Below are 21,921 nucleotides of genomic sequence, written 5' to 3'. Positions count from 1 at the left end.
ACTTTGGTGTTAGCTTATGTTCTTTACGTTGAATGTACTCTCTGTTACATAAGATTATGTAATACGGCTAGAAATGACTTTCCAAAAATGACTTTCAATGAAATACTGGTTATTGTGAACTCTGATTTATTTCTTCAAAGTGTTTTTACCAAGTGATGTATGTCCTTCCCTCTCTCCAAAGAAATAAAAGTGATAGGACCGGATTTGCATTTTAGCCGATCTTAAAAAAAAAAAAAATACACACTGGCTTCCTCCTTTTGCAAAAATACTCAAAAACTTTATCAAGCCACAGGTTCTTGATAGTGGTGGTTGTTCCTATATCAGAACAATGAAGGCCCAAAGACAGCAACCAACTGACTCAGAACAAGTGAGTACAGAATTCAGGACTGAAATTCCCCCACAGTCCTGATTCTCATCCCAGAATTCCTTCCACTCTTGGCTCACATCCTATCACTCACTTTACAGGTACTGACTGAGACACACTGTGTACAAGGCACCATAAAAGATCTGGAAACAGAAATATGAAGATAAGCAGGATGCTTACCTCAGGAAGTATACAGGACTGAACAATAATGCTCATTTACAAACATTTTCTAAATCTTTCCATATCTGGCTTCTTGGAGTTAGATTCAGTACTGTAAGTTCTACAGTATGCAGTTATTTTTCCACTATTTAAAATCTGTTTGTATCATATACACCTTTCCTTTATTATTTTTTTTTTTTTTAGTTTTTATTTATTTATTTGTCAGAGAGAGGGGGAGCTCAAGTACAAGCAGGGGAGCAGCAGGCGGGGAGAGAAGCAGGCTCCCCCTTGAGCAATGAGCCTGATGCAGGCCTCAATCCCAGGACTCTGGGATCATGATCTGAGCCAAAAGCAGACACTTAACCAACTGAGCCACCCAGTAGTCCCTGCACTTTTTCTTATAGAAGAATAAAGTAGCTCTGGGTTGCCTGGGTGGTTCAGACAGTTGAGCATCTGGCTTTTGGCTTCAGCTCCGGTCGCCATCTCATGGGTCATGGGATTGAGCCCCACGTCAGGCTCTGTGATCAAGGGGGAGTCTGCTTGAAGATTATCTCCTTCTGTCCTTCTACCCATTCATACTTGCACCCCCCCAAATAAATAAATTTTTGAAGAAGGAAAGAAAAGAAAAAGAAAGTAGCTCTTTCTTTATTTTTAAACATTAAATTCAGCCGTTCAAATGCTTATTCAAGATGCCCAGGATAGGGTTCTGCTCAAAGGACAAGGATATAAGCAAGTATTGGATATAGTTTTTTACTACAATGAGTATCACACTAGTTGCAGAATATTAAGCAAGAAAAAAATAACAAAGAAATGAAGTTTGAACTGAAACTGGGCTCTCAGAGAAAGGAGGGGGTATTGGGGGAGCTGCTGGTGTCTTCAAAGAAGGTGTCATTGCTGACATGGACTTTAGCAGACTCTAAAGAATAGGAAGGTCACAGAATATTTTCAGCAAAGGGTGTGAAAAATGAAAGCCTGGCTGAAGAACGTGTCAGTGTGTGTCAGAGTGCAGAATAAGGTCGGATGGGTGGAAAAGACCAGGAAAAAGAGCACCTTTGAGCAAGTGGAAGAGCCCAGGTTTAGGTGAAGAGGTCCCCAGTCACAGGCCAAAGACACAAAGGACCACTGAGTTATCATCAGGAGTCCCTAAAGCCAGGTCCACTGTGCTCTGAGCACGGATTAAGTCCCATCTCCTGGGTATGTGCATTATTACTCCTTTATACATAGATGATGCTTTCATGAACAAAATTCAACTATTTTAAAAGTATTACAGAATTCCTGATATGATCAATAGCTAATAAACATACAACTGCTATCATGTAAAAAAACAAGTATTTTTTCCTTTAACCAATGGAAAGGGCAAAATAAAGTTGCATATCTTTGGGGGCAAGAAAGTGCTGTGATAAAAGCAGACAGATCTGGAAGCAGCACACGGATAATGCTGGAAAATACAGAGTGGGGAGCCGGGAAGCAGCTGGAGGCTGGGGCAGGAGGGTGCACAGAGGGGCCGGAAGGGGCACAGACCGGGCTGGACTGACAGTGGTGGTAAAAAGGAGGGGCTTAGTTAGAAAGACATGTGGACTGGGTCACAGAGAAAATCAAAGATAACTGATATTTCTGGCCTGGAAAAGTGATCAAAGTCATTTTCATCCATGAAAACATTTAGTTAGAAAAGGAAATGAAAAGTAGACAGCTTTGTTTTTAATATGCTTAAGAACCTTTCCCCCCAAAGGAGGAGCCCTTTTGTCCATTTTGCTGGTCAAATAATAAAGAGCATCTTCTCTAGTTCTCCAGTATTTGGAAATACACAGGTGTCTCAGCAAATCTAAGATACCATCAAGTTGCCTAACAGTGCACCATTAGTTCAGTTCCACCTAAGTAAGAAAAAATTAAACTATGACATGCTACCAATTTTCAGATGCATCCTAGTTCCATAAATTTAAAAGTGTGAAAAAGCGGTCTCTAAATCAGTGTTTCTCAATCTTTTTTTCCTTATTGCCTCTTCCAAGAGCCTCTTTAAGACATTTTTCCTGATGGTCTCCCATGAAATGTTACTGCCACAGTAACTGCATATCTCTATGTACTGTATGTAAATCTGTGTTTTACACAGAAAAAGAATGGTTCCTCCTCACAACCCACCCCTGGGGGGGAAAAAAAAATTCTCCCTCTTTGGGGGCAACAATACCAGGTTGAAAGTACACATCAAAATCCAAATGAGCAGCACCTGGCAGGCTCAGTTGGAGGAACATGCGACTGTTTAATGTTGGGATTGTGAGTTCGAGCCCCACATTAGGCATAGAGATTACTTAAAAATAAAATCTTTATTTTAAAAATGCAAATGAAATTACAATCAAGCTCATGTTTACAGATGCTTGACATTCCCTTCCCATTTAGCCTTTTTAAAAATTATATTTATAATGCTTCATTAGATGGGGGTGTGCATGTGTGTGCATATGTGTGCATGCATGTGTGTAGCCTGTTTCCATCTGAAGTACCTTTTGTCCCAGACCAAATGTCAACATTCTTTAAAAACGAGTAATTTGTGGTCTCAGTGGGGATCTTGTTTTAATATTAGAGTGAAGAGTAATTTGTCTTTCTGATTCTGTCCAAAGCAGATACTCTCTGCCTCTGCCAAATTCTTAAGTCTCAGACATTTGACAAGACTATAGGTAATCGTGTGGATAAAACAGAGCAAGAGAGCCTGCTGTAGGAACCTGCATAGGAACCAGCGTGCAGGGACTTTCTAGTGTCCCTCCTTGGAGCCACCAAGGTGGGTGGGTGTCTGGAGAGGAAATGGTCTTTCTGGAGGCAGCCGTACCGTTCCCTGCTCCTTGCCCCGTGCAAAGAAGGGGCTGTCCCATTCCCTCGGTTAGGCTCCCAGTCACACACACTCACAACCAAAAAAGGTGGTGCAGAAAATTTTCAAATTTCTCTGAAACTGAGGTTGCTTCCCCCTTTTAAAAAGAGTCTATAATTTAGATCTATAAAAAGAATGTACTTAGCACTCAATAGTTAGGAGCTCTTACCACAATTCAACAGAATAGGAACATTTCACCAAGTTTCTATAAAAACTTTAACAAATTTCTTAAAGCATTCATAATTAAAGGGCTCCCTAACACAGCAAGACAAGACATTGAAAAGTACTCTATTTATACCAAGTTAAATGTTGATTCCCTTATAGTTCCCGGCATTTTCTGCAATCCTACAGAATATCAACAATCACATACCAGAACATCACAGCGTTCCCATTTTTTTAAAATTAGTATTTGTGCTAGAAATTTTCAAAAAAGTTAATAGCCATCCCTTTTATCAACCAGAAAGTGAACTATAGATACCAATTCTTCAGTAAGATTTCACACGTTCCCCGCAAACAACTTCTAGTCTGTCTCTCTATCTAGCACTCTAATGTAGAGGCACAACATCTTCATTCCCTTTCCAGCACCTACAGAAGTTCATGCGACATAGGTTAAGATTCTCTCTCCCTCCTCCTTGTACTTCAGTTAAAATGCTCAGTGATGCTTCAATTCCCAAAAAATTAAACTGACTTAATTAGGGCAGATGTCAAAATAATTAACAGGCCTCTAGTAGATAAGTATGCTATTAAAAGCAATACAGCTGTAATTAAACTGAAGGTGTAATTTTTATAAAGGAGTCCTACATGTGTGTACAAGTGGAAGCAAATGAAATAATGTTATGCAAAAGATGTCACCACATGTGAATGTGACCTTCCCACAGAAGAGCTCACCTCAATGCTAACAGATCTGATTTTAAATAAAAATATATAAACCTCTACAGTATAAAATACACACACACATACAACTCATATGCCCATACTGTATTTTTTTAAATGTTAACATTCACAAATCTAAGATATAAAACAGAGAATACCTGTAATAAGAATTTTGAACATCATAGAGTTTCATTCTTATAATTTCAGTTAGGTGAGAAATGCTGTCAAGAGAGATGCAGATACCCAAAAGAAAATGAAAACATTCATTCAAAAAGATACATGCACCCCTGTTTATTGCAACAATATTTACAAGAGCCAAGATATGGAAGCAACCTAAGTGTCCATTGACAGATAAATGAATAAGGAAGTATATATGTATATACATAGAAATAGGTATATGTATGTATGTATATATATATGTGTGTATAGATATAGATATAGATGTATAGATAACATAATATTACTCAGCCATAAAAAAGAAAGAGATTTTGCCATTTGTGACAACATGGATGGACCTAGAGGTTATTATGCTAAGTGAAATATGTTGGAAAGACAAATAACATACAATTTCACTTATATGCGGAATCTAAAAAAAAAGAAAGAAAAAGCAGAAACAGACCCATAAATACAGAGAACAAACTGGTGGTTGCCAGAGTGGAGGGGAATGAAGGGAGGGACAAAACGGGTGAAGGGGAGTGGGAGGTACAGGCCTCCAGTTATGGAATGAATAAATCACAGGAATAAAAGGCACAGCAGAGGGAATAGAGTCAATGGTATTATAATAGCATTTTATGGTGACAGATGGGAGCTGTGCTTGTGGTGAGCAAAGCATAATGTATAAACTTGTCCGATCGCTGTGTTGTATACTTGAAACTCATATAAGACTGTGAATCAACTATACTTCAGTTAAAAAGAGAAAGATACTGGGGTGCCTGGGTGGCTCAGTGGGTTAAGCCTCTGCCTTCAGCTCAGGTCATGATCTCAGGGTCCTGGAATCAAGCCCTGCATCGGGCTCTCTTCTTAGCAGGGAGCCTGTTTCCCTTCCTCTCTCTCTCTGCCTGCCTCTCTGCTTACTTGTGATCTCTGTCTGTCAAATAAATAAACAAAATCTTTAAAAAGAGAGAGAGAGAGAGATACTGAGTTGTAATGACAGTCTTGCATTTCTTCTTCCACGAATTTGTCAATCCAACATGTGACACACAGATAAGCTCTATGACTTGGTAACCATAAAATCAATTGACTAGGAAATAAGGTCAAATTAATTGAAGGAAAAATACGAATTTTGTGACACAAAAACAAACTTTGAAAAAGAGCACATGAACATCTCCTACGGAACTTTGGTAGCTGTTACAGTCCCACTAGCTCTCAAGGTCCACTGATACTTGAAATGTGCGAAACGCAGGCTTTTTCTCAGCCCGGGGCCATCTTTAGCAAAACGAGCTGGAAAGGCAAAGTCAGAGTGCAGATGGACCCCAGCCAGGACGGGCCAGCTCACCACCACCCCACCGCGACCTGATTAGAACTGAAAGCCCTCTCCGATGAGCAAATAAGACAGCTTCCTAGCCAGACTCCCCACGTGGACCCCATCGGAGAGATCGGATGCCCTGCGCGTCAGGGCCCCATCCTGCTAAGAAACGGGAAGAGGAGGGGTGGCGGCGGCTCCGCGGATAGGGACAGAGCCCTCATCCGACTCGCGGCCATGTGCAGCTCGGCGCCATGTCCCTGGGTCTCAGGCGAAACGCGGCTTCCCGGTGCCGCTCACATGTCAGCCAAGTACCTCCGCCTACTCAAATCTTAAACATAGAAACAAAGGCCTACAAAATGGTATTTTAATTTCTGTCAGAACCAAAGCCATGCTTGTCTGAATAAGTCAGTTACAGCAGCACTAGGCACTTGAAAAGAACAGTACAATCCCCAACACCTACTAGACAATTAGCATAAACTCCACAGAAACCCGTCATCAGACTCAAAATCGTGAGAGCAGCGCCACCCAGTGGCAGGACTAGATGCTGCGTGTGAGGAACTAGTCTCCATCCCCACGTGGCCAGAGATGGCTCTGGTCACTCCAAAGACTGCAGTAAAAGACCCTTGCACGTTGCTGGAAAATCTAAAATGTAATTTGATCCTCCTCAGAGTCTAACAACCAGGCTTAGAGAAAATGTTATTTCACATTTTCTGAGTAGCCAATACGAGGTTGCCAGATAAAATGCAGAATGTATATTCCGTGACATACTGGAAACACACTAAAAAGGTATTGGTGCGTTTATCAAAAATTCAAATTTAACGAGGCATCCTGTATTTTTATTTGCTGAATCTGGCAACCTTAGGGCTCCCATCATCTGAAAGACCCCTGCCTCAGAAAGCACCCACCCCTAGAGAGCAGAGATTCGTTTATATAACCCAGTCTTTACATAACCAAGTTCACTCAAAGAAACAGTTAACATATCTGCAGCAAGCAAGCTCGCCAGCAAGACGCTGCCATCCATCCGCTAGCAATGGGCAGGGAAGGCGCTCTGGTCCCTTATGCAAAAACCGGTAAGTGCAGAGTAGAGGACAAAATGGGGGTCCAGATGGCTGGGTTGTAAAAGGAGAGCATTATATATCACAAGGGTGGAGGAGGGTAGAAAGGAGATCGGCAGTTCTGGGGGGGCGGGGGACCCACTAACAACCCTTGCCTCTTGACACCTGGTCAAGGCATTCCTGCCGGCCCACAGACGGGCGTGTGGTGGTTGCCTGGAGTCCGCGAGCAGCCGCTGGGTAAGGCAAGGCCAGGGAAACCCAGACCTCCACCGATTATCCACATCCAAGCAAACCTTGCCTCAGAAAGGGGTTATTTAAATGGGTTTGTGTTCCAGTTTTCTCAAACAAAAAGACTTGTGTTGTTTTCCCAAAGACACTGACTGATTTGGTTTCGCACGACTGGCTGCCGTCGGCCACGTGGCGTTCCAGGGAGGCCGCCCGGCCGCACGCACCTTTGCAGTGAACCGCGATCGCCCCGTCCGTGTTCTCGCAGATGTTCAGGAACCTCCGCACAATGTTGTCGCTGGGCGTGCTGCCGTCTATGAAGAAGAGGTCGTAGTGCTCGAAGCCCGCGTCCGTGAAGCGCTTCGCCTCATAAATCTTTTTGTTCAGCCTCACGACTGCAGTCACGTTATGCTTTTTGAAATAAGGAAAGTAGGCTTCAGGGGCGTGAAGAGGATAGCCTGAAGGGAAAACGGAGCTGTGAGCAAAAGGCATGCATTCCGCCTGACACACCCGGGAACACGAAAAACGCTTCATGATCAAGTGTATGAATCAAGTGTATGATCAAGGTCTTAGGAGGAACGGGCCTTTCCTGAGAGTAAGAGGTGGAAACACAGTCCTAAAGCCGCAGTCTGAAGAGCTGTAAACACACACACACACACACACACACACACACACACCACAGAAGGGTTTGAAAAGAAACCTCTGAGTATTGGAAATCGCTCATGAAAATCTGAAACCTCGACCCAAAGGATTCAAGTCCTGGGGGCTTACACTTCTCCCAAGCCAAAACAAAGACATTCCGGGGACACTCAAAGGTCAGAGGTGCCCAGATGGCTGCTGGCATGATTCTTTGTGCCTTTTCTTCCACTTGACAAATACTTGTCAACTACAGTCAAAGACTTTTGCCAGGTAATTCGTTTAGATCTATAATACAATCCCCCACTAAAGAGATGAACTGAGCACCTACCATGTATACCATGTATAAGTCACCACTGTATATCATTTCCTGTAATTCTCAAAACAGCCTGTTAAGGTAAGAATAGTAAACCCCATTTAACAGATGGAGAAACTAAACAAGTTGAGTGATTTTTTGTAGACATTCTCACTTGGGGCGGGGTGGGGGGCACAGGGGTCAGCCCCTAAACCACCTTCTGCTTCCAGTGGATCCATCATCGTGTGAGTATTCCCCGGAGCTACAGAGTTCGCTGGGTTACAGACCTATGATCTAGACTTGGCCAGTCAACTGAGGTGACTGCCGGGGTGGGGTGGGGGTAGGGGGTTGCTCTGGCCACTGCAGACCTGGCCAACAGCCCCAGGGATTCACAGGGTACTAATTTCTCAGCACCCTGATGGCCACATCTGTAACGTATGCAGGGTTCACTGACTCACGGCATACTGGGTGAGACCGTCTCATTCAGTACCCATTCATGATGGTGGGCCCCGAGTGTATGGGCGGCAGTAGCCCAGAAAGTTAACCAGCAATTTCCGCACTGTGCCCTTGGCCGTATTTCCTATTGCCTCAAACTCTGCATATGCTGGTTATTTCCCATTTTCTCTCAGCAGCAAGCCAACCCTCCCATGCTGGGGCCGGGGTCTGCAGAGGACCTTTGTGGCTGGCTCGCGCTGTCAGTTCAACACACAGGAGGCCCAAAGCACGAATGGAGTGACCAGAGGTCAGAAAAAGGAGAAGGGGCTTCTGGGTGGGGGACAGCAAGGCCTCAGCCACAGGAGACAGGAGCACCCAGAGCTTCTGGCTCAGCATGGCACTCCCAGTACCAATCTGCCCCACAGCTACCTGGTCTCCGCTCCTTAGTCCCCAGATGCACACACTAGTTGGGTGGCATTCCCTTCAGGGCTCCCAATACCAGTCTGGCTCCCCTTCCAAGTCACCTGATTCTGGTGACCTCACTTCCTACCTTTCTAAAGGCAGGAGCTCTTTCCTCCATAATATTCTGGATTCTTCAGTGTTGCCCTTTTCTTTTTTACCCTCCTCTGTAACAAATCCCTTGTATTAAATTCCCTCTGTTTGAAATGGTATGGTTCCTATTTCCTTGCCTGGACTCTGCTGAGACATTATCTCCCTTGGATCCTGTTCCTTTTCTGGGCTTCATTCTCTGGCCTTCCCTTGTGGGCTGTGAGATCCCTAGCATCATTCCAATCGATGCCATTTTGGTTTAATTTACCAGAGTTGGTTCTGCTGCCTGCAACCAGGACCCCTAACTGGTATAATTGGCCAAGGTCACACAATGGATAGAGACAGAATTGGAAGGCAGATCAAACTACTCCATGGCCCAGATACACGATTCTCATGGGCCATGCTGCTTCCAGGCAAACAGGTAATACAGAGCTTATTTTCAATCTTCTGTGTAGAAACAGTAACTCACACACACACATTTAGAGAAAATGGATGCAGTTTTCTACTTGGAAAAAACAAGTCTGTTCTCCTACTTAACTCAAATTATTTTCCAGCTAAAGATCTACAACCTAAAGGAGAAAAGTGCTGTGGTTGGTGATGTAGGAAACAAAGGCAGGAAAGAAATGTAGATAAAATTCAGCTTCCTTATAACCTGCAGCCCACTGACAAATACTTGAGATAGGCCGAGTAAGACATTCCTCCAGGAACTCCCAAAGCATTGTCTCAATGCTTTGCTAGAGGAGAAAACAACCTGAGGTAGACAATAGCTAGGCCTCCAGCATCCTGTTAGTCTTTAACAAACGAAAATCCTCTTGGAAACTTCCTTTCTCTTTACCTCCCCTAATTCCAAAGTATCTGATCAATTGCTCCTCACCATCCCGGGACAGATCTTTCTGCCCACAGGTCCTGTCCCCAGGTTATAGTAAAAATACCCCTTTGTACTGGAAACATTTCAAGAATTCCTTCTTGGCTGGTGGCTTATGGACTCTACTTCAAACCACATCAACTGGCATAAGGAAATGAGCTTCTCTATCGTGTAAGAATGGGAAGGAGAGGGCTCATAAACACAGAAGTCTTCCCCTGGTGTGGCTGATGAGCACTTCTAACCCTAGGTTCCTAGCATACCTGGCACCTCTGGGATGGCACCTGTCACCAGATGTGCTAATGGTTGGTTTGGTGTCTATCCCCTCTCTTCCTCCACTAAGAGGAAGAGGAAGAAGTTTCTTCTTGTATATTAATCCCTCTCAGGAATAAATATACCGAAACCAACCATTAAGAGAAACTATGTGTTTATCTGGATTAAAAAAAAACTGGACAGTTATTCAAATATAGCAATAGGACACTGGAGTAATAACAATAATGATAATAATCGTAACTAACATTTACTGAGCATTACGATATGCCCAGCACTAAATGAAGTGCTTCATAGGGATCATCTCATTAAACCTTGCAATTACTCAGTTATTGCTGCCTAGAAAAGTAAACTAGCCCAGGCACACACAGCCAGTAAGAGACAGAGGCAGCATTTGAATCCTGGCATTCAGATTCCGGGTCCTGCACTGGGGCCCATTTCAAGGAAGATCCAACCTGCCTCTGTTAGGTCTCCAAATAATGGAACGTTATATGAACATTAGGGGCTACGCTTCCTACAGTTGGTAAGCAGGTTTATTTAAAATCTTCAAAACTGTTTCAAGTGATTATAACTAACGATGATGACAATATCCTATGACCTCTGGATAACTGTCTGCAGGCATTATCAATGCATTTGGGACTGGTTTTAGCAGCGTGCAGAGCAAGAGCATTCATCAGCCCCTTCCTCCATTTGGCCACTAGATGGCGCCCTGGCATCAGTAAAACACCGGCAGAGCCCAAAAGCCGACCAAACAAGGAATTTCAGAGCGGGGAGATTTAAAAATTCCTCTCTTCCTAGCCCTCCATTTAAAGTTAGAACCCTGAAGAACAGCAGTCAAATGACTAGTCCACCCAGTCACTGTTAAACGTATGAATCTGGGGAGCCTTGGTGGCTCAATCCGTTAAGCATCTGCCCTCGGCCCGGGTCCTGGGATGAATTCCCAGGATGGGCTCCCTGCTTAGAGGAGAGTCAGCTTCTGCCCCCGCTCCCTTGCCCCCCCCCCCCCCCCCACAGCCCCCATCTCCCCACAGCTCTTTCTCTCTCTCTCTCTCAAATAAATAAAAAAAAAATTTTTTAAGCTAAAACTTCAAAGTGGGCAGGTAAATGTAGGAAGCAATAAAATATATTTACTTAGACTCATTAATGAGAAAAATGTAATTAGAATATCTGTTAGTAAGCACCTATTAAGTGCCTGACACTGTGCAAGACACTTCATCTAGTATCTCTGATCGTCACTAGATGCCTGCCTTGTGCATCCTATTTCCCCCAGTTTGACATACAAGGAAACTGATGCCCAGTGAAGTTGCAGAGCTCTGGGAAGTTCACGCAACCGGTAAGGGGCACAGTCAGGTTCCACTGCCCAAGCCCTGCACACCTGCTTCTCTAACTATATGACCAAGCTGAACAGGCTTCAAATTGTTGCCAGTCCCTGCCTCAGCCTGTCTTGTGTGTGTGTGTGTGTGTGTGTGTGTGTGTGTGTGGTGTTTTGTTTTGTTTTCTTCTTTTTTTTCTTTTTAGAGAGGAGGAGGACGTTGCCACCTGAGAGTTTGGGGTATAGTTGGGAAAACCGGAGATCCAAAATATGTTTCATTCTACTGCTTTATTATTCATGTATCAATTCAAATTTATTAAACCAAAAAAAGTTAGAGCCCTTCTCTTCCCCACCACCCAAACAAGTGAACAAAGATGACTGTAACAAACTCTACTTCTTCTTTGTTGACACAACACACACTTAAGACTCTTACAACACATTCTGCCCCATCCTAGGATTTTAAGGCTTCTTTGGCTACATCCTAGCAACAGCTATTTGAGTGTTAATTTCTGTAAAATCTACCTTTTCTATTAACAAACCCCTAACGTGACGTTCAAGAAACAGTTTCTCAATTAAAAAAAAAAAAAGAAAGAAAGAAATAACAACAAAAACAAAAAACAAGCATCGAGATTTCACTGTAATTGGATCAATTCTATTAATTCTATCACAAAATTATTTCAGACCTTTTTCCCTCAACGTAAGAGGGCACAATAGATGCATAGGTGGGAAAAAAAGATGCCCATAGAGCAGCATCTTAGGTGTTTATTTCTAGATTAAATAATTACAGGTGACTTTTTCTCCATATTGCTTAAATTTTCTATAGTGAACATATACTTCCTCTGCAGTAAGATGAAAAAGAACACCAAATTTGGAATCAAAGAGACCTGTGTTTGAATCCACATGCTGCCACTTTCTGGTTGTGTAAATCTGGGAAAGCGAAGTAACTTCTCTGAGTCTCTACCTTCTCTTCCAAAAAATAACTCCTACCTCCCCTAGAGGGTGGTTCTGATTCTTAAAAAGATGATATGTGCGCAAAAGTCTTATCAGTCCCATTCCTGACATATAAGCAAATGTAGCTATAATTATTTCCCAACATTATAATATGCAACCAAAAGGAATTTTTAAAGGTTTTTGACAATTAAAAGGTACAATCTTCCAGTTATAAAAAAACAAGACACACAGATGTAATATACAGCCAGAGGAATATAGTCACTAATAATGTAACAACTGTGCATTTTGACAGATGATAACTAGACTGAATGTGGGGACCATGTCCTAATGGAGAAAAATATCCGATCACTATATTGTACACCGAAAACTAATACAATACTGTAGGTCAACTGCTCTTCCAAAAAAAAAAAAAAAAAGAACTGTCACACAAAATATTCACAGCCTTTTATCTACTGATCTGACTACTTAAGAATTTAGAGAGAAAAGGAGAAATACAAAGAAATGTATGAACATTTGCCAACCATGAAAAGTGAAAAACTGTAAATAGTGTAGATCTCATTCAAAAAGTAACAGCATTATGGCACATTACTGAATAATATACAAAGCAGTCATAGAAAAGTATAATGAAAATCAACATTTACTACCATGGAAAGAAGTCTGTGATATGTTAAGTGAAAAAAGCTGATATAAGATAGTAATCCTTGGGCGCCTGGGTGGCTCTGCGGGTTAAGCGGCTAACTCTTGATTTTGGCTCAGGTCATGATCTCAGGGTATTAAGATCGAGCCCCGAGTGGGGCTGCGTGTACAGCAGGGAGCCTGCCTGAGATTCTCTCTCTCCCTCTCCATCTGCCCCTCCCCTCTTTCACCCTCTCTCTCTCTCTCTCTAAAACAAAATCTTTCTTAAAAAAGTAATCACAATGCTATGCTTATAAATAAAGAAAGGTTTATTTTTTTAAGTGTGTATGTGTGGGTATGTGTTCACTGGAAGAGGAAAAAAATGTGTGCACGCAAATACAGAGAAGCAGGTGAAAAGAAAATTAAAACCCCCATAATCCCACCACCAACTCTTAGCCCTAGAAAACTTGAGTAGAATTATAGGTCACCCTTATGTGGTTTTTATTAATTCATCTGCATTTGATTTTTTTAATATAAGCATGTATTAGCTCTCTAAAAAGATTTTAAATGATTCTATAAGTTACACTTCTCATCTTCTCTTGAAGAAAATGTCATAAATCACAGGAATCCTAAATGGCAAAATTCTTTCAACTTCATGAAACGAACGCCCACCAACAAAGCCACGACTGAAACTAAACACCTTCTAAGATTTTCTGGGTCTGAGTCAGATCATTTTGCACAGAAGGCCAAAGGTAAATCAAATCAATTCTGTCTTTAAAGACCAAGTGCCAGAAAGCAGTTTCCTTAGGCACTTAACATGTTACTCATGACAACCCAACGTGACAAAGGTTAATCAATGTCTGGAATAAAATAGATTCATTAGCAGACTCATGAATGAGAAGATGTAATTCTGGCTTCAGTACACAGGGCTCCTATTTGGTAGCTTAACTCTCTAGACTTGCATCACCCATCACAGGGAATCCATGATTCAAACAGAGTTCTCTGGAAGATACGTCGTAGGCATGAAATAAGCAGCATATCTGTGGGAGCTCAAATAAATCAGCAAATCTGGATGCATGATTCACAATATACAATGGAACTAGATTTTAGAATTAATCCTTAGGAAGATAATGGTGATAAAAGGAGAATAAATCTAAACTTGGGGTTTCAGATTATGTTCCCTAAAAGACTAATGTCCCAGATCTATGACCACATAAAGAACAACAAAAAAGGGGGGAGGCTATTATGTTCACAGGTGAAATTTTTAAATTTTATGTACTCCTCCCATAAATTGTTCTTAAACCTTTGGTGCCTATCATTACTTGTCTTCTAGGAATGTTGGTAGATGAAAAAAAATAGAAAATATTAATGGGAAAACTTACATAGCTGATTTTGTTTCACTGTTTTGTTTTTGTCTTCCTGAGTACGTATGCCCCTAGCTATATATATAGCAATGAGTAATTTAATTACTGGGAGCTAGAAAGTTGTTCTCATTATCATAATGGAAATAAACAGATCAGTGTACTGGCAATGTTTAGGTGCCCAGCTCTGGGATGGAGAACCAGTTCCCCTTATTACTCTGGGCAAATTCCTTACTCATAAGCCTCAGTTTCTCCCTCTGCAAAATGGAGATACGTGTACCTGTATCTCATAGAGGTGTGTATTAAATGAGACAATGTGTTGCTTAGATAGCAACTAGCGCATAGCAACTGCTCAATAAATGACACCTATTATCATCACCCTTGTTATTGTTCTACATGATGTTCCCCAAAGAATACCTTAATGTAGCATTCTACCACCAAATAAATCTCAGAACCACTGAGAGAATTCAACAATCTATTTACTAGTTTGACCAGCTTGCTTCTCAGATTGTTCTTTGATAACTGGGTCAGGTAAAGTGCCTTTTTATGGCAATTTAAAAATTTTCTAGTTTTATTTATTTATTTATTTTTAGGTATGTGTGTGTTTGTTTAATTTTACTCATGAGAGACAGTGAGAGGGAGAGGCAGAGGCAGAGGCAGAAGCAGGGAGCCCAATGCGGGACACGATCCCAGGATTCTGGGATCATGACCTGAGCCGAAGGCAGACACTTAACCAACTGAATCACCCAGGTGCCCCCCAAATTTTCTAGTTTTAAAACAGGATTATAAATCCACCTACTAAACTGTAATATTTAACACACTAATTACTACAGCTCAATTTTTTTAATAAATAAATATTCTTTGGGGAATAGTACCAAAAGAAAGGATTATCTGAGGAAATTAAGAAATTGAAGATGAACTGAAATAAATTTTCGGATGGCAAAGTAAAGAACAAACCTACCATTTTCAATTTTGCTTTTTGGATGTGGTCCACTAAATGCTAAAAATTTTCCTGGAACAATCCAGTTGAAGTCACCATTTTCAACTCGCTGGTAGAAATTTGTGAGAAAAGAGAAGAAAAATATTTTATAATTCTTATACAATTTAGGAAACCCTTACAAATAAAACTGCTTTTCATTCTGTTAGTACTATGGGACGTTCATGAAGGTAACGTTAAACAACTTAAAATAAAAACATGCATCTGATTCTCAAAATGATACTTCAATCCTCTTTAGAAAAAGCTTTATTACCTAGACTGTTTGAAAAGTTTAAAAAACCTTAAAGTGGAGGTACTTTGCTTAAAATAATTTTGTCTCCCAGCTATCCTGCAATGAAAACAAACATTGCTTATCCTCACAATAAATAAAGGGAGAGAAGATAAAAGGAAATATCAGCACTTTCCATGAACATGGTAAACATATTTTAAAGAATGAAAAAAAATTATAAATATCAGGGTCATAATGAACACACTTCCTTTTTTCTGTTTTTATAGGTCGCTACTGTTGTCAATGCTGATATTTCAAGTGGGAAATGGAAGGAGGCAGGAGTGAAGAACAGAGGATCATCAGATCCTCGAGGTATACCACAAACGAGTCCACCACGGTCTCCGGCAGGGGCTGCAAACCCAAACAGCTACACAGGCCAGGTGAGAGACATAAGTAAAGGCTGGTGGTTCCTCAGCTCCAGCTAAAGAGTCACCCTGCAGGAAAGGCTAACTGAATGTGGCTGACCTGCTGAATGGGTTTTTATGTGAATCTCTCTATACCTCATGTTGACTATTTTAAGTTAAGTTTTTAAATAAAATGAAACCAAATGAAACACACCTGTGGCCCAACTTCGATCACCAGTTGTCAACTTCTTGTCTACATTCTCTATAGGATCCTCAGAAAAGGCTTGGAGACCAGGGAAGGGGCCCAGCATCCTCCCACTGCTCCATGATCTCCTCCATTTCCTTCTCTTCCTGATGTGCCTCTAAACCCATAGAACACTGGGGCAGGTTTGAAGACACCCAAGGTTTGCAGGGAAGTGGGGAACATCTGTGCAATGCATCGTAAAACCTATGCATCACTTCTTCACATGAGCTTTCTTTAGCCCACACACAACCCTCACCCCCATCCCACCACCAGGCCAGCTTCTAGTCTCCATCTCCACCCTCCGGGCTCTCTAGCACTGCACAGGTACCTCCACAGGCTGGGAAGGAAAGCAGTTCTCTTTACTGGGCCAAGACTATCCATTAGAAAAGCTTTCTCCTCCACCGCCACATGGCACACACTTCAACGGCAGGACTAGGTACCAAATACAGTCTGCATTCTACCGTAAGAACTTCTGAGTATTTGTTAGATTAACTGGAATAACACCATGATGGACACGGAAGCCTCTACTTTAATTACTTATGCTACTACCATTTCCAATTTTCATGAAAATCAAAACTTAGCTGTACAATTTCTATGTTTAAAATGAGATGTTTCTTTTCAGTCATAAGAAGTTATAAATGAAACTTTAGTGACACTTTATAAATGTCTGAATTGCATTCATCTTAACTATAATAAATGTAATATCTGCATAATCCAGAAATAAAATCTCAGAGCTACTGAGTATTATGATTCCATATACCAAATTGTATCTCGGGCAAAACTATCTATTCATAACAATTTGAATAAAGAATCTAATATATAACTCTCTATGATACTTAAACTTTTTTCTTATTTAAAGAAAGCAGTCTCTAATGACCCAATATCCCTCCTTAACTAATTAATATACTTAAAACACTATTTAAAAATTCCAAAATAAAGGTATGCTCTAATCACCAAAAGGCTAAAGGCAATTCTTTATGAACAGTAAAAGAAAACTGGTTTCTATGTTCACTGTTTCTGTATCCTTGACCACTAAGTAAGCCTAGACAAATATATTGTGCTACATCCATTTATTTGGATTATAGACATTTGGTTAAACAGTAACCTTTTATAATCAATCATATGGAGAAAGAAAGTAGACTTACTAAGATACATCACTCACAAAACCAAAAGAATATGTTTGCAAAACTGCCTACCCAAAAAGGTAAACATTAGATAATATTGGACTATATTCAGTAGCTTGGATAAGGTTGATGGGGTAAACAATGAGATTTGGGTCTTAGATCCAAATCTGAAAAAAACAATAAGAAAGTTACAGATTTCAACTGACTAATATAAGCTTACTTCGGTAAGCTTCCCAAATTAATATTTGTGCCTTCTTTCACAGTGAATTATACAAATGTCAATATTTATCAATAATAAAATATTTAAGAGGACACAAATTGGTTTTCTAATTAAGTACACACACACACACACACACACACACACACACACTTCAAAGAAATCTAGGTCAGACAGGAACTGAAGGTACTTTCCAACCCTACCATATTTTACAAACATCTCAGCAAGGATGAGGCAAGAGGATAGTTTTATGTCTTACATTCCAAAGCCTCCTGCCTACCAAGGACTATGTAGGAAAACTGCACCTGTTCTTACTATAAGAAAATAAAATAAAAAGTTTGAATTCCTGAAACATATATTTAAGTGTCAATACTCACTTTACAATGGATTCTTCAGCCTACAAAAGATTCACTCTACAACCAGATTTCTTTGAAATATCTAACTCTGCTGCTGCATTTAAAATAAAATTTTGGAAAAAAATCAAGTTTTCTTACAAAGTAAATAAGTATTAAAACTGGAAAAATAAAAGATTAAACATAATTTGACTTGAAAACATAAATTTTTATAACATCTAAGAAATGTATCTATGCTGGTAAGGCATGCCTCTGTTGTAACGGTCACAAATATATTTTTCAGTCCCAATACTGAAAATCACCTGGCATTTTACCATTGTAATAAACAGACAATAAAACAGAAAAGACAGACCTTGAGGTCAACAATTACAGGATTACAGGATTGATTCCCTTTATCAACAGATATGCTTTCTAGGACAACATGGACAAACAGTGTTTAAGCACAATTCATCATTCCTTAAAACATTTGCTGAGCCTTTATTATGTCTCAAAGACTATAACTTGGTGTCACACATAAAATGATAAAAACTATTTTCTCTGTGCTCTTAAGGAGCCTTCATGAAAGCAAGTGGGAGTGACAAAGAACAGTAATGATAACAGATGCAAATACATAGATAGCTCTGACTGTGTGCCAGGCTCTACTCTGTTATAGGCAACTCATTTCATGCACCGGCCCTATGAGGTGGGTGCTATTAGCTCTATCTTTTACCCATTGCTATAGACAGAATGTTTGTGTCCACCTCAAAACTCATATGTCAAAACCTACTCCCAGTATGATAATATTTGGAAGTGGGGCCTTTGGGGGGCAATCAGATCATAAGGATGGTGTCCTTAGGAATGGGATAGGCGTCCTTATAGAAGAGAACCCAGGGAGCGCCCTTGCCTTTCTACCATGAGAAGACACACAGAGAAAGCAGCCACAGAAGAAGGCCACCAGACGCCGCATCTGCTTGTGCCCTGACCTTGGATTTCCCAGCCTCCAGAACTGTGAGAAATAACTGTTTGTTGTTTAATCCACCCGGTCTATGGTACTTTTGTTACAGAAGCCGAGACCAAGATACCAATTAAAAAAAAAAAAGTTGCATTACACTTTGAAAAGAGCTATAATAGAAGCATATAAGAGGTATAATGATGGTACAAGACTATTTGAAAAATCAAAAAGGCAGAACTACAAAGTCTCCCTTTATTTGTTAAAAAGTACCTTCCTTATATTTCCCTAACTTCTGAAACAATAAAATAGTGTTGATGGTATAGTTGTATTACATAAATGCAAATATGCGGCAGTAATTGGCATTTTATGTTCTCAAAGCAAAGTAAATATTTGAGTTATTTGGTTTAAATTAAAATGCCATGCCATCTGGCTTTAGATAATTAAACTCTAGATTATTAATTTAGATTCGCTTTTGAGAGAGACCGTGTGGTGGAGGGAAAGAGGAGGGCCCCATGTGGATGACTGTTTCACCTCTGCTCACTCCAGCTGGGGTGGGGAGACATGTGTGGGAGAAACCAGCAGCCCAGGCCAGTGATGCCTCTGCTGATGCAGACGCTGGCAGCAGGAACCCAGGGCATGTTTGCAGGTGCTACTGCTCAAGATATGGCAATTTGAGGCCACAGGCACATATACGATTGTTGAAACTTGCAAGCAGGTGCCCTCACTCACAGAGAGCATGTTCAACAACAAACCAGAGCCCTAGGGAAGGGCAGCGTTTCAGGTGGGCGAAGGAAGAGAAAGTGCTTGCAAAGGAAACCTGAGAAAGATGGCCTGAGATGCAAGGAAGAGAAAAGCAAGGGACGGAACCTTAGAAGTTAGGGAAGGAAAGGGGGTGTCCAGAATTAGAGAGTGGCCACAGAACAAATCAAGTAGGAAGGAAATCAAACACAACCATCTGGTTTGCTGACTCTTCTATGGGCAAGGAAGTTTCATGAGACTCACAAAGGTAAAAACTAGACCGTCACCAACTGACTGCCTAATAACAGAGTCAAGGCTGCTCTCTTAAGAAGCTTGGACAGAAACCAAACAGCAATTAAAGAGGAAGGAAAAAACCATGGGAAATTCTTAGGACAAGGTAGACCTCAAAACATTTTATAGAGTTAACCAACATGATCTTTGAACCAGGAATGGGCATAGTGGATCAGTAGGTATGGCAATACTGGGTCCCTCCACATTAGTAGCTGCAGGGTCCAGGAAGGCGTTCTGCTCCCTTGAACTTGGAGCCTTTGAGTGGTATAATCAGTACTGCAGGATAGCTTCAGAAGATGCTTCTAACAGTTGAGTAGTCAAATCCCTGTGGGAGGCATACTTCTATGCTGCCTCCAGGTGGTGAGGACATGCTCACCTACCTCATTCTGGAGCTTGCTTAACTCCAGTCCTGTGGCAGGAATTTATGAGAAATAACAAGGGCGGAAACTGACATGTTTCTAGTTCAGTAATCCTTGAACAAGAGGGCAGACCAAGCAAGCAACACCTGGATTACACTTTAGTTTGGTAGACAAATTTTAATCCAAAGCAAAGCCTTGAAACATACCTCAAGTGTTCAACAGCAGTAACTCTACTGGTGACCTGAGGTGGTGCATAGAGCAATGGGAGACCTAAGCTTCATGAGCAAGGTATATACAGAAGGCTGACCTGAGGAGTCTACACCACCCAGTTTGACAATTTACTTATTAACTGCAATGAAGGATGACATAGTCAACCTGGGGACAGTCTCTGCTCATATATTAAACTAAACTGATGTTACAGAGACAGCCTGGTTGAAGACTATAATACCTAGCAATCTGTGTTGCACATAACAGGTTTTAAAAAAACAAAAACAAAAAAACTCACTCTTGGGTGCCTGGGTACCTCAGTTGGTTAAGCACCTGCCTTCAGCTCAGGTCATGATCTCAGCGTCCTGGGATGGAGCCCCTCATTGGACTCCCTGCTCAGCAGGGAATCTGCTTCTCCCCACAACTGCCCCTCCGCCCCCACTCATGCTCTCTTTCTCTCTCCAATAAATAAATAAAATTTTTAAAAACAAAAACAAAAACTCACTCCTGAAGCATAGATTGGCTGGTAATGAAATAAAGAAACATCATTTAAAGATGTTGTCTGCCATAGTCAGTACCTTCTTCCCCAGGAGTGGTACTACAAAATCAGAATGCATTCTTCATTAATAAGTCGTGGTCACTTTCCACTGAAAAGTAGTTATCTCTAACAGATTATATCAAATATCCTGGAAGGTGCTATACTTCTGTTTTCAGTATTCATTTAATCATTTATTTATTCTTTCATTCTACAAACATTTAATGAGCGCCCACTATGAGTATACTACACTACTGAGTACTTACTCATACTAAGATGAATAAGACATGGTTCCTGACCTCAAGGAGCCAGAGTGCAGGGAAGACACAGATGTGTAAACAGCATCCAGCAACACTGTGTGAGAAGAGCTCCCAAAGAGCTGGGAATGACTTAGACACATCTACGTAAAAATGGTGGGCAGGAAAGGAGGGATTGCGAGCATGAGGGGGAACAAGAGCGTGAAATGCTGCAGTCTGGGAAGCTATGTGGTGTTGGGGCTGGGAAGGGAAGGGAAAAGGGCAAGAGTGGAGGGGAAGGAAAATCCCACATCAAGGGGGCCTTTGGGACTGTATTAAGGAGTTTGCATTTCCTCCACACTTTTGGTTAGTGTGGAGCCCATAGAGGACCCAATGCAGGAGACTGATATAATCAGACTCAATTTCTAAGACATACACTCTGACAGTAATATGGAAGAGGCCCAAGAGTCAAGACCCACTCCCAGACATCCAGAATTGACCAACACTTTCTCATAAACAGTTCCCACGTGGGCTTGTTGTGATGTGGCTAAGATTATGTGAAGTCACCTAGAATAGCAATGCTCTTTTCCCAGAAGAATACCCAGTAGGTGGACAGCCAATAATAATGACTTATTAATTACTAGACTATTTCAGGAGCAAAATTTCCCACATTCAGTCTGCCATGAACAAAGAAGAAATTTTGTGTAGACAACTCATCTGATAAACATGAAGAAGGGGCTTGTGACAAAGGTCAGACATGATAACTTCTGCAAGAATATATGGATTCTAAGAGAGC

General features: G+C 41.1%; 1 protein-coding gene across 4 annotated transcripts in view; it reads right to left on the bottom strand.

Annotated features, from left to right (window-relative positions):
- The window catches only part of CDC14A (cell division cycle 14A), a 170,507-nt gene that overhangs the window by 57,118 nt on the left and 91,468 nt on the right, over window positions 1-21,921 (bottom strand). For all 4 annotated transcript variants that reach the window (XR_004383811.1, XR_004383809.1, XR_004383810.1 and 1 more), the window contains exons 8-9: window positions 15,243-15,330; window positions 7,223-7,453 (exon numbers count right to left, since the gene is read on the bottom strand). Coding sequence is in view for 1 of the 4 variants with exons in the window: in XM_032867221.1 (XP_032723112.1) it covers window positions 7,223-7,453; window positions 15,243-15,330 (319 nt within the window). In the remaining 3 variants the exon portion in view is untranslated. The remainder of the gene's footprint in view (window positions 1-7,222; window positions 7,454-15,242; window positions 15,331-21,921) is intronic.

This window comes from Lontra canadensis, unplaced genomic scaffold (genome assembly GCF_010015895.1).
Source record: "Lontra canadensis isolate GAN:19392208 unplaced genomic scaffold, GSC_riverotter_1.0 scaffold33, whole genome shotgun sequence".
NCBI classification, from domain to species: domain Eukaryota; kingdom Metazoa; phylum Chordata; class Mammalia; order Carnivora; family Mustelidae; genus Lontra; species Lontra canadensis.
Note: the sequence above shows the minus strand (reverse complement) of the source record. Positions and strands in the feature narration are given on the sequence as shown.